Raw genomic sequence first — 16,807 nt, forward strand, 5'->3', positions numbered from 1 at the left:
AGCAACAATACAAGGTTTCTAAACGTCTCTATAAGCTAGTAATACAGCCTGCCCATGTCTGCTGGAACAGGATGATGAACTCCAGCGGTAGTAAAAGTTGTATGTACCAGTTTGAACCACTTGATCTTGAGGAAGCCGCGAGCAGTTATATGCTGCTCATGTCGTTCCTGTCGTCCACCTTACCGTGTAGTACCACTGTAATGACATGTCCCGGTCGATCAATGCATCCTGTCTGGCGCGTGCGGCGTCTGCCTGGTGAATTCAGTACACAAAGTAGACTCGGCGAGTGGGAGGGAACAGCACTGTATACTCAGTCCCGACATGTCACGTTTGTCCTCTCTGTCATTGCCAAGGTGGGCTGTTCAGATCCACGTTGCCTCTTTTCCAGACCAAAGAACACATTTCTTCTACACTTCCTGTATAATTCCCATTCCATTCTAAGCTTTACTGTCGTCCCTGAAGTCAGGACTAGAAACGTTCTTCTTTATAGACGGGCTGTTCCTCTCTAAAGGCAGAGCGAGAGACGCTTTTCTTCTATAAAGGCAGAGCGAGAGACGATGTTCTTCTATGAAGGCAGAGCGAGAGACGATGTTCTTCTATGAAGGCAGAGCGAGAGACGATGTTCCTCCATGAAGGCAGAGCGAGAGACGATGTTCCTCTATGAAGGCAGAGCGAGAGACGATGTTCCTCCATGAAGGCAGAGCGAGAGACGATGTTCTTCTATGAAGGCAGAGCGAGAGACGATGTTCCTCTATGAAGGCAGAGCGAGAGACGATGTACTTCTATGAAATCAGAGCGAGAGACATGTTCCTTTATGAAGGCAGAGCGAGAGACATTTTCCTTTATGAAGGCAGAGCGAGAGACGATCTCTGAAGGGAGGGGCCAGGTATTGACTCATCACACAGGGAAAGAATACATTTTTATATAAGTGCAAACGTGCATAAACCGTTATGCAGATTCCCATAATTTGTAAATTTTAACGAGATAGTTTCACAGGACATTTGAAGAGGAATACCTACACCTGCCAACTGGATGACTCACTCTCACGTGAGTCTCTAGCCGACGGAATGTTACAGTAAATCTACAAGGTGCCATGCAGTATTAATATTAGTTAGGTTGTAAATCATCATGTTCACCACAATTCCACCTGGCAGAGGAAATAACCGATCTGTCTGAGCTCCGTTTGTGAGTGTCTTTATCATCACAGTCATGCCAGCACCGACGTGTGTCTGACCAGCATCCGTCATTACAGAGATTACACTAACATGTAGGTAACATTCATTTCTCCATCTTGGTTGACGCAGATGTACAACCCGTGCTGGTTTAAGATACCAAGAATTTCAGAATCAGTGACCGCTGGAGTCGGATTAAAGGTGTGTTATTTCTATGTAATCTCATGATTAACACCTGGTGTCTCACCTGGCCTCACACCTGTTCATCTAGGACAGGTGTAACTCACAAGCCATGGTGAAGTGGATGGCATATGTCTCTGCACAGATTTGCGTCTTAAGCTGGTCATATATTCTAGTAGACGCTGTGGTCAATCGCCAGGAAGATAAGGGGGGTGGGGGTGGGGGCTTGATGCTAGTGTTGATACGCTCAGCTGATCAGCCCCGAAATATATCTTTCCATAAGATGCAACGCTTAAAAAGAACTGACGCTTTATGTACTGGTAATCGCTACTGAACTTTATACCGAGAAGCTCTCAAGTATCCTGCTTTCTTGAGCTAAAATAGGAAATAGGACTAGGAAACATGCATGGTCCTGGAAACCAAACCTGCCCAAGAATCCACACAGGAAGACATGCATTGAGTATTTTGGACAATCTCTATGCCAGAAGTCACACACATGAGAAAGATTTGCTCGGACTGTGAAGAAGTTTGAAAATGGATGCGTTTGTTTTATAAAGTATATGATTGGCAAGCGAAGTCGGGATATGTACAGAGATTCATGTATGCATGGACCGGAAGTTCGGTGATTCGCTGCTGGCAGTGTTTCTCTGTAATACGTTTAGTGCCATTAAGACGGTCTCACAAGCAATGTATGTACTTGTTCCAGTTAGATAATACCATACCCAGCACATACCGTAACCATTAATGTTTGCGCTTACACCGCAGTTACTGGTGTTAGCTGCACGTGCAGCACACGCCTCCGCTATATATCGCCCGTGCAGCACGCGCACCCACTTCCCACCATGCTTCCCCCGTGATTACTGAATCTCCTTGAATCAGGAACTATTCTGGCCCAAGTCTGTCGTACAAGGTAACATTCCTCCAGTCTCACGTTATATTCTGCAGTGTTCTGTACGTGAACATCTGGATACAGTTAACCCGAAAGTAACGGTTGTGACAACCTTAGTCTGTTAGTCAGGTCTCTGTGAGCAAACGCCACTGGGGAGCAAACATACGGGAAGACAAGTATTGAGTACTAGGCCCTGTACCACGATACGGAAGTCGTACGTCTGTCGTAAAGTCTGGGAGTTACGACCATCTTAGCGCTACGACTGTCGTAAGTCTGTGGTAAAGTCTGGGAGTTACGACCATCTTAGCGCTATGAAAGCCGTAAGTCTGTGTTAAAGTCTGGGATTTACGACCATCTATGCGCTACGAAATACGTACGTAAAATAAAGTTCGACCATCTATGCGCTACGAAAGTCGTACGTCTGTGGTAAAATATGGGAGTTACGACCATCTATGCGCTACGACTGTCGTAAGTCTGTGGTAAAATATGGGAGTTACGATCACCTTAGCACTACGACTGTCGTAAGTCTGTGTCAAAGTATGGGAGTCGTTACGATCACCTTAGCGCTACGGCTGTCGTAAGTCTTTGTTAAAGTCTGGGAGTTACGACCATCTATGCGCTTCGAAAGTCGTACGTCTGTGTTAAAGTCTGGGAGTTACGGCCATCTAAGCGCTACGACTGTCGTATGTCTGTGTCAAAGTAGGGGAGTCGTTACGATCACCTCGGCGCTACGACTGTCGTAAGTCTGTGGTAAAATATGGGAGGTACGACCATCTTAGCGCTACGAAAGCCGTACGTCTGTGTTAAAGTCTGGGAGTTACGACCACCTTAGCGCTACGGCTGTATGGGTATTGGAGTTGCATGTTGCAATGTATGGATCCGCCCCCCATAGAACAGCCATTACACTTAATACTTGCACTGCATTGTTGATAAAGACGACAACAGTATCCATCACGCCACCAAAACAGGAAAGGTGTCAGAGGTGTGCACTCTTCGGGATTCGACCAACCATTATGTCGCCTGCATACTTTCATAGCATCATACAGACCTGTCTTAAGCTGCATGGGGTAACCTAGTGGTTAAAGTGTTCGTTCGTCACGCCGAAGACCCGGGTTCGATTCCCCACATGGGTACAATGCGTGAAGCCTATTTTTTGGTGTACCCCGCCGTGATATTGCTGGAATATTGAGGCGTAAAACTAAACTCACTCACTCAAACTGTATGGTCTCATCAGAACCAACATGATACGACTGTACCTCTTGTAGGAGTGATGACTCTGTGTGCAGGCCCCCTCCATCAGACTACCAGTGTAACGATCTGGTGTGTGTGTTTATAATGTAAGGCATCCAGCCATCTACCTGCTCCTCTCACCCCAATCATTACCACGGCTTACAGGTGTACAGATTGCTGCACTGCCATGTATGTTATCGCTCTGTGCGATCAGATTCTGTGTTACCTGTGACCGCCTCCGTGAAACAGTCTACCGAGCTTATCTATGTCAAACATGCATATGCCAACATTAACACTGATGATGGGCTCTTAAACTCAAGTCACCCCTTGCTTTAATATCGGAATGTCGGCGGTGGGAGCTGCAGTGTCGGGGGATTCCGGCGGTGTCTATCTCGGCACCAGGCACTTGAAGAACAAAAGGGTGTATTTGTTCACACCCTCTCCATTAGGTATACTTAAAAATATCACTGTGTCTAGTGTACACAGTGAGAATACCTGTCAGGTACCTTATCACAACATGGCAGGATACCTTGCTCTTGGACATACCAGGCCATGTACTACACACTTGACATGGCGGGTCGGACACCTTTCGTGTGGAAATACAGGGACATTGACAGATACCTTATTCTTAGGCATAGCAGGCCATTTACCAAACACTAGTCGTAGCAGGCCGGATATCTTTTTTGCCGAAATGCAGGGACATTGATACCTTACTCTTAGGCATAGCAGGTCCTATACCAAACACTAGACATAGCGGGTCGGATGCCTTACATGTAGACATAGCGGGTCGGATACCTTACATATAGACATGATCGGATAACCTGGTTGTTGACATTGCATGTATAGTGTCCACATATCAGCAGAGGCTAAGTCCTTCACGAAGCCGGCCACAAAACCTTTTGGTGACTTCTATCTGTAATCGTCACCGCTTTGTCGACTGTTAAAATCATTCTTCCGACAGATACGACATGTTTGTGTGTGCCCACCCATGACGAGTGTGCACAAGGACATGTGAGGAAAGGTTTCATCATGCATGGTAAACAACCTATTGCCTAGATCTGATTGACTGAGCATGAAATGGGCATACCCAGGGTTGCGATAATTGAACATTTCCTACAACAGGATGTTTGACTGCACTGCTACTGCTTGTTTTGTCTACAACAACCTGATGTTGAGAATATGGCACTCCTTCGTTATGCCCTCAGAATGTTCCTATATATTTAGTACCTGGCTGACCCCTGAAGGTCCGGGCACAAATTGGTCTTCAGCAAACCATGCTTGTCGTCAGAGCGACTAACGGGATCGGATGGTCAGGATCGCTTTTTTAGTTGATGCACGTCATTGGGTTCCAGTTGCATAGATCGATTCACAGTTTGTCTGGTCGGTTATTTACAGACCGCTGTCATAAAGCTGATACGTTGCTGAGTACAGCGTAAAGCAACAAACAAAAAGCTCTTGGTTGAAGGACGTTGGTGTGAAGGTCACAGGCTTAACCGGAAGTTAAGCTATGGCGATGGATCGTTTAGATTCAGTGATGAGGTCAAGGTCACTTAACCTGATGTTTGGACAAAGCAAAATCATCGTCATTGAGAACAGGCTAATCATGAAGAATGAACTATTTCGGAACCCATCAACGCTTGTCATGATGTAAAGACCTGACCTTGCGTAGAGTTCACCTCGAGATGGTTCTGCCGTTTGGTTGGTTGACCTTAAAAACTCCAATCCTCAAATATGAACTGTGCTCTGCCAGCGTATGTCCATCGTCATTGGGCACAATGTGTGAAGCCCATTTCTGGTGTCCCCCGCCGTGATGTTGCTGGAATATTGCTAAAAGCGGCGTAAACCCAAACTCAGTCAGTCAGTCAGTCAGTTAGTCCATCGTCATGTAAGAATGTTGTAAGGACCTTGATCGGATACATGGCATCCCAGTTTTACCAATGGTCCCTAAATACCAAACAATAAGACCTCCATGACATTGAACGATGTGTCTGCAAATACCCCATCCCTTCTGAATAATGCGTTCGGCATTTCTAGGTTAAATAACAGTTTTCCCCCGAGACCCACAAAACTAAAACGGTTTGGTATTGTTGATTACCCGTCATGTAGGTCAACTATCATTGGGTCGCGTAAGTGTTAACAACTGTCAGGTTTTCCTATTTACGGCATCATACCATATTCACTGAATCACTCTGCTGGGCTCCGGTAGAACCTAAAGTCATGTGCACGGTTTGATGAACTATCTGTGACGGAACCATAGAGTCTGAGAAAGGGTGACTATGGTTTGGTTTGGGTTTTTTTTGTTTTTTTTATTTCCACTCATGTTATACATATTTCTCCATACAATGATACATCGTCAAAAAGGTATAAAAGGTATCCACTTCATGTTAAACATGTAATATATTTTCAACACTCTATACATTCTCAAAAGTAATACTTTAATTTCCACTTCAAACTTAAACTGTTACGTACTCATGGAAGCAAACAAGGGAATGCCAGAACGTACAGACGCCCCAATATTCCCCTCCAGAATTTCACCCACAGTGCCATACAAAGCTTGTGAAGAAACCTGGAGAAGAACAGAGGAACACCCGCACCCCCAGGTGCGCCCCCATTCGCCTCCATGAGCATATATATATATGTAAAACATGTTACATATACAATGTTTGCCGTATATTGTCGAAAATTCAAAGTTTGGTTTGGTTGTTATTTAACGCCGCACTCAGCAATATTCCAGCTATATGGCGGCTGTCTGTAAGTAATCGAGCCTGGACCAGACAATCCAATGATCAACAGCATGGGCATCGATCTACTACATGGTAGGAAGAGTAGGGAACATGTGTGTATCAATAGTCTAACATTTTGTCTCTGAAACATATTTTACTGATAAAAACAGTCCCTAAGTTGTCCCCGTTTTCAGAAACGGCGATATTGTAGACTTGCCAAATAGGGTGTAATGGTTTCAGGTTCTGTATGACGGACTAACATGATGTAAGGTTTGAGAGAGACCTTAGTTCCTGTCATCAGAACACACAAAGTGATACATCTACCGCACGACTCTATTTAGTTGTAAAGGTCAGTATTACAAACAGATGACCTTTCCCCTTGGTTTGTTTGACAGAAAGCACGGCGTGCTCATAACATCTGTCTTTCAAATTAGGTGAGCTATTTGTATGATTGATGAAGAGGAGGCCTGCCACGCGTGTTTATAGATTGTAGGAGAGGTCAAGTTCCACGTTCTCTGCTGGCTGTTTGACCGTATTTGGAAGTAATTCATTGATAAACGAGAGTTTGTAATAAATTATGTTTAATCCCCTGACATAATTCCCATGGTAGTGGATTAGGTTGATGGGCGGTTGAATAGTTCTCAGACTGTTGAGACAATTAAGGAATAATTGGTTTGATTAATGATCAATTTATTCGTCAGGTGATTAGCTTAATTTCAAGATTAATCGACTTCCCTCAAATAATCCCCGGCAATGTATTACAAGGCAGAAAGCACATGTCGACAAATGTTTATGTGTGTGAGAGAGAGAGAGAGAAGAGAGGGAGAGAAGAGGGGTGGGGGTGGGGGTTGTAAGAGAGAGTGAGCGAGAGAGTGAGAGAGAGAGTGAGTGAGAGAGAGTGTGTGTGTGAGAGAGAGAGAGCAGAGAGAGAGAGAGAGAGAGAGAGGTTGATTTTCAACATTCAAGTACACCCCGGCCACATGAAATACCATATACCATCCCAGGGCCTGCTTCTCGTTCACCGCTCTTTCCTATATGAGAATGGAATTCCACCACGGTACAGTTCCAGGAATTCTGTGTGCATATATTGTGGTCGTAGAGAATTCCACACCAGCGGAGCGTTTATGAGAGTTGGATATGCAAAATACAATCTATAAAAGAAAATACCATTTTTAGGCCAATCTGAGCTGGTCCATTTCGGTCTTCATCCTTGATCAGATGTGGTGATAATTCTGCCGGGAGTTGTGAACTTACTAGTTCGATCTACGCAAACGTGAGGTTGAACGTTGTATTGAAACAGAGGCGTTGTGTGGAAAGAGGGTCGGTGTATGGGAAGAGTGATGGTGTACGGAAAGTGAGTGAGTCGAGTTTACGCCGCTTTTAGCAATATTCCAGCAATATCACGGCGGAGGCCACCTGAAATGGGCTTCACACATTGTACCCATGTGGGGAATCGAACTAAGGTCGAACTAATCGAACGCTTTAGCCACTAGGCTACCCCACCGCCCCTGTACGGAAAGAGAGATTGTGTATTGAAAGAGAGATGGCGTATGGAGGGGGATATTGTGCGGAAACAGAGACGGTGTATGTTGTATGGTAGGAGGGGCACCTGTCTGTCATCCGCCGCAGTTCAGTTTTTATGAAGAAAGATACAAGCGCTTTTATGTTTCTAAACCTGAAGAAACTAATAAAAAGTGTGACCAATATAGAGAGAGTATGACAGCACCGTCCATGAACAGAGCGACCATGTATTATTCAAACCGCCGACAGGGGATCAGGGACTCAACAGTCAGCTGTAATTACACCGCCCCAGGGCCCTGGGGTGCGATCGGTCTGTGACGTCATTGACGTGGGTCGTGCGTTGAAACTCATACAGCCACAGAAATATATGTCGTCATGTGACCAACTATGCGAAATAAGTGGCCGGAGCTAATTGATCGGCAAAATCTAATTAATTAGACTGAGTTGAAAACTGTTGTAATGAATTAATTCTGAATTAAACAACGGGCCTGATCTCCCTCTGAATGTGTATCGTGGGGAGGAGAGCCCCACTGGAGTTGTGAATATATAGGACGGTTAAGCCCTCCTAGGTTCCACAGAGCACATCTTGTATATGTGACGTTACGCAACTGTATGTATCATTTGTGCATACAATAGTATGTATACGACGTCTACAAAACAGTATATGTTACTGGTGTATATGTTACACTCAATTCGAGAAATTACCAATTTCATTAAATGAACCGATCTCTTATCCATTTGATGAAATGAGCAATGTAAGTTTGAAATTTTATTCACATTGTTATTGCTCAGGATAGATGTATAATGTAACCTTAACGAACATGTAGGGGTGGATTAAAAACTACTTTTCAAATACAAGTACAGACAAATACCACCTTTTTGCAAATAGTCTAAATATAAGTATGAACAATGTACAAACACACGCGCACACAAATATAGGAAAGTGTATCATGATGTGTGTATGTAACAGGCATGTGTTTTCACAACAACACTATTTTAATGTGAAAGGGGGCGGTAGAGAGAGCGCTAAACTTCCCAGTCCAACAGGTAGTTGTAATCTCCACAGGGAGACAATAATGCTATGTGAACGTGAACAGATACGCTGACCGGGGTAGCATTCTCCCTGCCGTTTGTTTACGTAGCTCCTTATTACTACTTCAGCAGATTGGGTGATGGGGTAGCCTTGTAACTAAAGCATTCGCTCGGTACGCCGAGGACCCGGGTTCGATTCCCCCATGGGCACAATGTGTGAAGCCCATTTCTGGTGTCCCCCGCCGTGATATTGCTGGAATATTGCTAAAAGCGGCGTAAAACTCACTCACTCACTAATGTGAAAAGTGAGAGGCATTTTGACGCACTGTCTGTGCCACTGTGGCTGGTTTAGAAGCAGCTCATTGCAGACGTTTCTAATTTGAGTGTGGTGTCTTTTAAATAGATCTGTTGTAATCAAGGTGATCCTGTAAACAGAGCATACATACGCCCATGTCATTATCATTAAAGAACTATTTCGTTCAGCGTCACAAATGGTTGTTTTATTGTCGGTGAGTGTAAACAGGAAAAACGCACTTACAAACTGAAATTGTGCATGCAGCCTTCGAGGTACAAATTAGGGACATAAAAATTGTAAAAAGTGACATTCTCTTTTGTGTGAGTTCATTGGAGTTTGAACCTTACTAGAGCAAAGCCTTGGTATGAACGTTGGAACTTGCCTCGTGTGTCTCACAGTCCCTGAACCATATCACTTTCCTTTCCGCCCATCCCTCTCTGTAATACACAGCCCTAAATGAAGCAGATTGTGCTCAGAATCTCCCATTACACTGGGGCATTTTCAATTTAACAGAGGTCTATGTTTCTGTCTAAATTAGACTAAGCGTTCGTGTAGATTTTGCCCAAAGTTTGTCCCTTTGAACGTTCATACTCCAATTTAATCACACAAAGTGAAAGACAATTATGAAATATTTAACATTTGTGTATATATCATGTGTATATACCAGTGTATATCATTTGTGTGTAAGACAAAATTTGTCATGTCTGGTCGAAACAGTGTCTAGCATGTGTGTTCATATTAGTATATACTATGTATGTTTCCTTGACAACTTAAAGTGTGCCCCTACCAGATCTACATCTTGTTATCCTATATTGCAGGCCTGACATGTGCCCCTACCAGATATACATCTTGTTATCCTATATTGCAGGCCTGACGTGTGCCCCTACCAGATATACATCTTGTTATCCTATATTGCAGGCCTAACGTGTGCCCCTACCAGATATACATCTTGTTATCCTATATTGCAGGCCTGACGTGTGCCCCCACCAGATATACATCTTGTTATCCTATATTGCAGGCCTAACGTGTGCCCCTACCACCAGATCTACATCTTGTTATCCTATATTGCAGGCCTGACGTGTGCCCCTACCCCCTACCAGACATACATCTTGTTACCCTATATTGCAGGCCTGACGTGTGCCCCACCAGATATACATCTTGTTATCCTATATTGCAGGCCTGACGTGTGCCCCAACCAGATATACATCTTGTTATCCTATATTGCAGGCCTGACGTGTGCCCCTACCAGATATACATCTTGTTATCCTATATTGCAGGCCTAACGTGTGCCCCCACCTGATAAACATCTTGTTATCCTATATTGCAGGCCTGACGTGTGCCCCTACCAGATATACATCTTGTTATCCTATATTGCAGGCCTGACGTGTGCCCCTACCAGACATACATCTTGTTACCCTATATTGCAGGCCTGACGTGTGCCCCCCCTGATATACATCTTGTTATCCTATATTGCAGGCCTATCGTGTGCCCCTACCAGATATACATCTTGTTATGCTATATTGCAGGCCTAACGTGTGCCCCTACCTAATATACATCTTGTTATCCTATATTGCAGGCCTAATGTGTGCCCCTACCTGATATACATCTTGTTATCCTATATTGCAGGCCTAACGTGTGCCCCTACCAGACATACATCTTGTTACCCTATATTGCAGGCCTGACGTGTGCCCCCCCCTGATATACATCTTGTTATCCTATATTGCAGGCCTATCGTGTGCCCCTACCAGATATACATCTTGTTATGCTATATTGCAGGCCTAACGTGTGCCCCTACCTAATATACATCTTGTTATCCTATATTGCAGGCCTGACGTGTGCCCCTACCAGATATACATCTTGTTATCATCTTGTTATATTGCAGGCCTGACGTGCCCCTACCAGATATACATCTTGTTATCCTATATTGCAGGCCTAACGTGTGCCCCCACCAGATATACATCTTGTTATCCTATATTGCAGGCCTGACGTGTGCCCCTACCAGACATACATCTTGTTACCCTATATTGCAGGCCTAACGTGTGCCCCTACCAGATATACATCTTGTTATCCTATATTGCAGGCCTAACGTGTGCCCCCACCTGATATACATATTGTTATCCTATATTGCAGGCCTAACTTGTGCCCCCACCAGATATACATCTTGTTATCCTATATTGCAGGCCTGACGTGTGCCCCTACCTGATATACATCTTGTTATCCTATATTGCAGGCCTAACGTGTGCCCCTACCAGATATACATCTTGTTATCCTATATTGCAGGCCTAACGTGTGCCCCCCCTACCAGATATACATCTTGTTATCCTATATTGCAGGCCTAACGTGTGCCCCTACCAGATATACATCTTGTTATCCTATATTGCAGGCCTAACGTGTGCCCCTACCAGATATACATCTTGTTATCCTATATTGCAGGCCTAACGTGTGCCCCTGCCTAATATACATCTTGTTATCCTATATTGCAGGCCTAATGTGTGCCCCTACCTGATATACATCTTGTTATCCTATATTGCAGGCCTAACGTGTGCCCCTACCAGATATACATCTTGTTATCCTATATTGCAGGCCTAACGTGTGCCCCCACCTGATATACATCTTGTTACCCTATATTGCAGGCCTAACGTGTGCCCCTACCAGATATACATCTTGTTATCCTATATTGCAGGCCTAACGTGTGCCCCTACCAGATATACATCTTGTTATCCTATATTGCAGGCCTGACGTGTGCCCCTACCAGATATACATCTTGTTATCCTATATTGCAGGCCTAACGTGTGCCCCTACCAGATATACATCTTGTTATCCTATATTGCAGGTCTAACGTGTGCCCCCACCTGATATACATCTTGTTATCCTATATTGCAGGCCTGACGTGTGCCCCTACCAGACATACATCTTGTTACCCTATATTGCAGGCCTGACGTGTGCCCCTACCAGACATACATCTTGTTATCCTATATTGCAGGCCTAACGTGTGCCCCTACCAGATATACATCTTGTTATGCTATATTGCAGGTCTAACGTGTGCCCCTACCAGATATACATCTCGTTATCTTATATTGCAGGCCTAACGTGTGCCCCTACCAGATATACATCTTGTTATCTTATATTGCAGGCCTAACGTGTGCCCCTACCAGATATACATCTCGTTATCTTATATTGCAGGCCTAACGTGTGCCCCTACCAGGACGTGGAAATGGTGAAGGTGAGGCAGCCCTGTGTCCAGGCCTTCACTCGCCTCGTCAAAGTCTGGAAACCAAACTGCGGATATACTCACAACTGGTGTGTTGGATACGAACGAAGGTAAGCTACCCGACTCATGTAATACAGTATATATACAACGTCGCGTGCGTCATGAACAACGTCGTGTGCGTCATGAGCAACATACACGTTACACAAACCTGTGCAAGTCTTCACCCAAAGCCGACTGTGATGAATGTGCAAGACGGCGACGTCAGATGTCAGATGCTGGTTCAGAGCGGACAAGGCAATCAACAGTTGCTAAATATAAACAAAAACAAACATCTTGCATAACGAATCAAGTCGTGTTGGTTTGGAGGTGTAAGTGTGACGTGTTGATGACTACTCAGTGATCACTTACCGACAAGAATACAAATACAGCTTGTAGAAAGTAAACACGAGCAGATTACCACCAATAATACCTTCACAGTTAATACCCTGCGTTAGCTGCACGTGCATCACGTGCTGACTCAGTGCGGACCAGCGCCGTCTAGAGGCCATGGCTGGCAAATTGACAGCACAGGCGTTTGTCGATTTCGTGTTGTTTTCTGAAGAAGCCAGAAACCCATTCCATTGAGTTCCGACAGCTGGGGAAGTGGGGAGGGTTTACCTATGAATGGGTTGGCTGAGAACTACATATTCACAGTATTTCAATAAAAAATGTACATAGAGAGAGTGGGTTTACCAGTATTCCAGATATATCGCGTGTCAGCTTGATAACAGGGAAGACCGGAAGTGACGTAAGTTTTTGACGTTTACTACACTGCTGAAACCCTCAAGCACATGCTGACCAATTTAGAAACATACCAGGGGAAATATTTGATGTACATCGGAGATAGCACTACCGAGATGACGAGTTGTAAAATTTAGAGATGTGTTGAATGTTGCCATGTTTCTCTGTGGACTTCAGCAGAGATACCGTCACTTTATACTGCATCCGGGCAATTAGAGCCGACCTTTACATCATGTATTCCATATCGGGTTATTAAATAATAAGTTGACGAGCTCGGCAGACCGCCCAGGGAGACGACGCAGTGGCGTGGGGTTATGCAGGCTCGTTATTGATAATAAACAACGGATTGGGTATCAATATTTCATACATTCGGCGAAATTAATAGAGTCACTTTTTAGTTTGAATGTTTTAATAATGTTTTAGATGGAAGTAGAGGAAGGGAACATATAGCCTACCGAACGACAGTCTGTTTAACTTCCGGGAGTCAGTCTGTATACACGAAGCCAATCTATGTCTTTCCATGACATCAGTGTATCTGTATACACGAAGCCAATCCGTCTTTCCATGACATCAGTGTAACTGTATACACGAAGCCAATCTGTCTTTCCATGACATCAGTGTAACTGTATACACGAAGCCAATCTGTCTTTCCATGACATCAATGTATCTGTATACACGAACCCAATACGTGTCTTTCCATGACATCAATGTATCTGTATACACGAAGCCAATCTGTGTCTCGCCATGACATCAATGTATCTGTATACACGAAGCCAATACGTGTCTTTCCATGACATCAATGTATCTGTATACACGAAGCCAATACGTTTCTTTCCATGACATCAACGTATCTGTATACACGAAGCCAATTTGTGTGTCTTTCCATGACATCAATGTATCTGGATACACGAAGCCAACATTTCCCTGAAAAAAAACCCAATGCATTCATTCTCCTCGTGTACTTCACACTCCTGGGTTAGACTATTGTTGAAACAGTGTTTCTCGTCCAGCGGATTACCAGGCTTCGATTCCTTAAATGTGTACAATGCGTGACGTTCTGTTCTTATTGGAATATTGTTTTGGGCAGGAAACCCAAATCACTCTCATGCTTACCCTCCTAAAATGAGTGAAATTCGTTTGCGTTTTTTCTACCATAAAGAGGTCACGTGCAGTGTTAAAAGTGTGAAAATCATGTCAACTATACAAGTGCCCTTTTCAGCTTACAAATAAATGCCTTGGAACGCGGTGTCATAACTGTAGAGATACGGGGCATGTGTTCAAGCTGTCTCTGTTGTCACTGACAACATCATCCGCTCTCAAACCTCATCAAAACCCACGACAGCCAATTAGACACCGTCAACATTCCGAGAGTCATGGTCACGGATGATGTGGTCGCACGCACGTGCGTAACGCTCGCCACTTCCTTGCTGCCGTCTGCGAGACAGTTTAGCCAGGTCGGGATCTTGTTAAAGAGGAACGTGCACGGCCAAGCAGTTGCCCCGCGATCTCCGCAGGCAGAGGCTCGTGTTTCGTCTGAGAGTAGATCGGCTTCCTTATCGCTGTAATCTCATCAAAAAACATCTTTGTGGGGAATTATATGTCATGGCTGAGGGTGAGAGGGAAATAACGTGGAAGCTATAGCATTGTCTGCCTGCGTGTGTGATCACACCCTGCTCACTGCGCATGTCTGCCCCACGTCAGGATCCAGTGACGGTCGTGTCTAAAGAGCAGCCCCGCCGACAATGCACACATATCTTCTCTTGTTCCTTATATGAAAATACCAGATAGTCTATTAAAAGTAAGGATGTTCAATATTTCAATTCCGATATTGTTCTAAAGAAGGGTGTGTTCATATTAACGAACTCTATTACGCACGTTTTTGGACATTTTTGCTGAACTTTGCAAAAAATCTGTTATCATATTTTCGTGGAGTATTTTAATATCACGTTCGGAATGTAAGCTTTATTGACTCTGCATCGTTAAGCCGGACCAGTTATAACCGTGGCAATTCTATAGTCCGTTTGGCTCAAAAGCAGACCGATGAATTGCAATCTAACTCGAAAACTAATAAACATATAATACTCAATGAAAGGCTGATCATAATCAAAACATCAGAACAACTCTGATCGCATTTGTTGCACACCTGGCTGTTCGTCTCTTTGCACTCCTCCCTCGTAACAAATAGTGAACTGTGTCAACATTTTAATGATAGTTTGTTCAACAACTTTTTTTATTTTTAGGACATAAATTTTGCAAAAATCTATCAGAGGTGGTCTGATATTTTGATTATGATTAGCGTTTCATTGAGTATTATATGTTTATTAGTTTTCGAGTTACATTGCAATTCATCGGTCTGCTTTTGAGCCAAACGGACTATAAATGACGATCATCTAGACGCTCGTATATCCGGATCGCGACAGTATGGAATTGAGCGGTTCATCGAGGTGTTGATGTTCATGCAGATCGTTACCGTATAATGAGCTACAGGTTATGGGTCAAGAGAGTTATGTTATTCTGTAATAAACAAACTACATGTTTAGATACGATAACGGCAAAGACATCTGGGCACATGTGTTCGCAACGTCCAACATCTGGGCGATGTTGTGGCCCACCTGGTGACACCTGTAATCAAGGCAGGTACGCACGTATACCATTATGTGTTATATATAGACAGTCCACACTCCTTGTAAATCCTACTGCCAATATCTCAGCTGTAAATATCTTGTCGAGTTGACGTGTGTTTAGACTTTAGTCGGGGCAATAACCTCAACACTATTCCAAACTCCCCAAATCGCACTCCCTACAGCGTCCACGGCGTGTGGAGCCCGATGTACCCTATCTGTCGAAGTCAACAGCTAGGAACACAACTCTCTGTGAAGTCTGTATTGCAAGGCACACCAAGGTTGAGTGTAATCGTACATGTAAATGTCCCCGTTATACTGAGACGGGACACCTGCTTGAAAATATCTCTCTCTGATATTACAGTCCTGTGTTAAAACATGTCCGCGGCAGGAAGACGTTGAGTGAGAAAAGGATAGAGCGCCGGGGAAGAAGAGGGGGGCGTCTGTAGGGAGAAGAGGAGGAGAAGAGCGACGGGGACCAGAGGAGAGGGCGAGAAAATACATGGCCACAATAGCTGCGAGTCTGCCCATTGGATCCACCCAGCTAGACAGCTAACTGATGTCGGTACCAAACATCTTTGGTTGACCTGCTACAGTCCTTTGTCCATGGCACCACGGTGTCATCCACAATGATGTCAACGTGGTTAGTTGCCAATGCTAGATGGCTGTTGTAAAAGATAGTTCCACGATGACTACTGTCAAATCTGGAGAGATGTCCAAGGACATACATAGAGGAATGTCCAAAATGGATAAGACTGCCAAAGCTGGAGAGATGTTCCGGGATTGGGTATTCTGCCAAAGCTAGAGAGAACCTTCAGGGTTGTGAAGTCATGGAGCGGTGTTTCACGACTGGGAAGTCTGTCTAATATGGAGGGGTGTTTCAGGACTGGGTGGTCTGTCTAATATGGAGGGGTGTTTCAGGACTGGGAAGTCTGTCTAATATGGAGAAGTGTTTCAGGACTGGGTGGTCTGTCTAATATGAAGGGGTGTTTCAGGACTGGGAAGTCTGTCTAATATGGAGGGGTGTTTCAGGACTGGGAAGTCTGTCTAATATGAAGGGATGTTTCAGGACTGGGAAGTCTGTCTAATATGGAGGGGTGTTTCAGGACTGGGTGGTCTGTCTAATATGGAGAAGTGTTTCAGGACTGGGTGG

The 16,807-nt window shown here is 44.4% G+C and overlaps 1 protein-coding gene across 1 annotated transcript in view; it reads left to right on the plus strand.

Annotated features, from left to right (window-relative positions):
- LOC124280125 (multiple epidermal growth factor-like domains protein 6) overlaps positions 1 to 16,807 on the plus strand; it is a 273,391-nt gene that overhangs the window by 20,157 nt on the left and 236,427 nt on the right. The window contains 1 exon segment of the mRNA XM_046716015.1: positions 12,226 to 12,363. Within this exon segment, the coding sequence (XP_046571971.1) occupies positions 12,226 to 12,363 (138 nt within the window).

Source organism: Haliotis rubra, unplaced genomic scaffold, assembly GCF_003918875.1.
Source record: "Haliotis rubra isolate DU_JTF1 unplaced genomic scaffold, ASM391887v1 Scf260, whole genome shotgun sequence".
Taxonomy (NCBI): Eukaryota; Metazoa; Mollusca; class Gastropoda; order Lepetellida; family Haliotidae; genus Haliotis; species Haliotis rubra.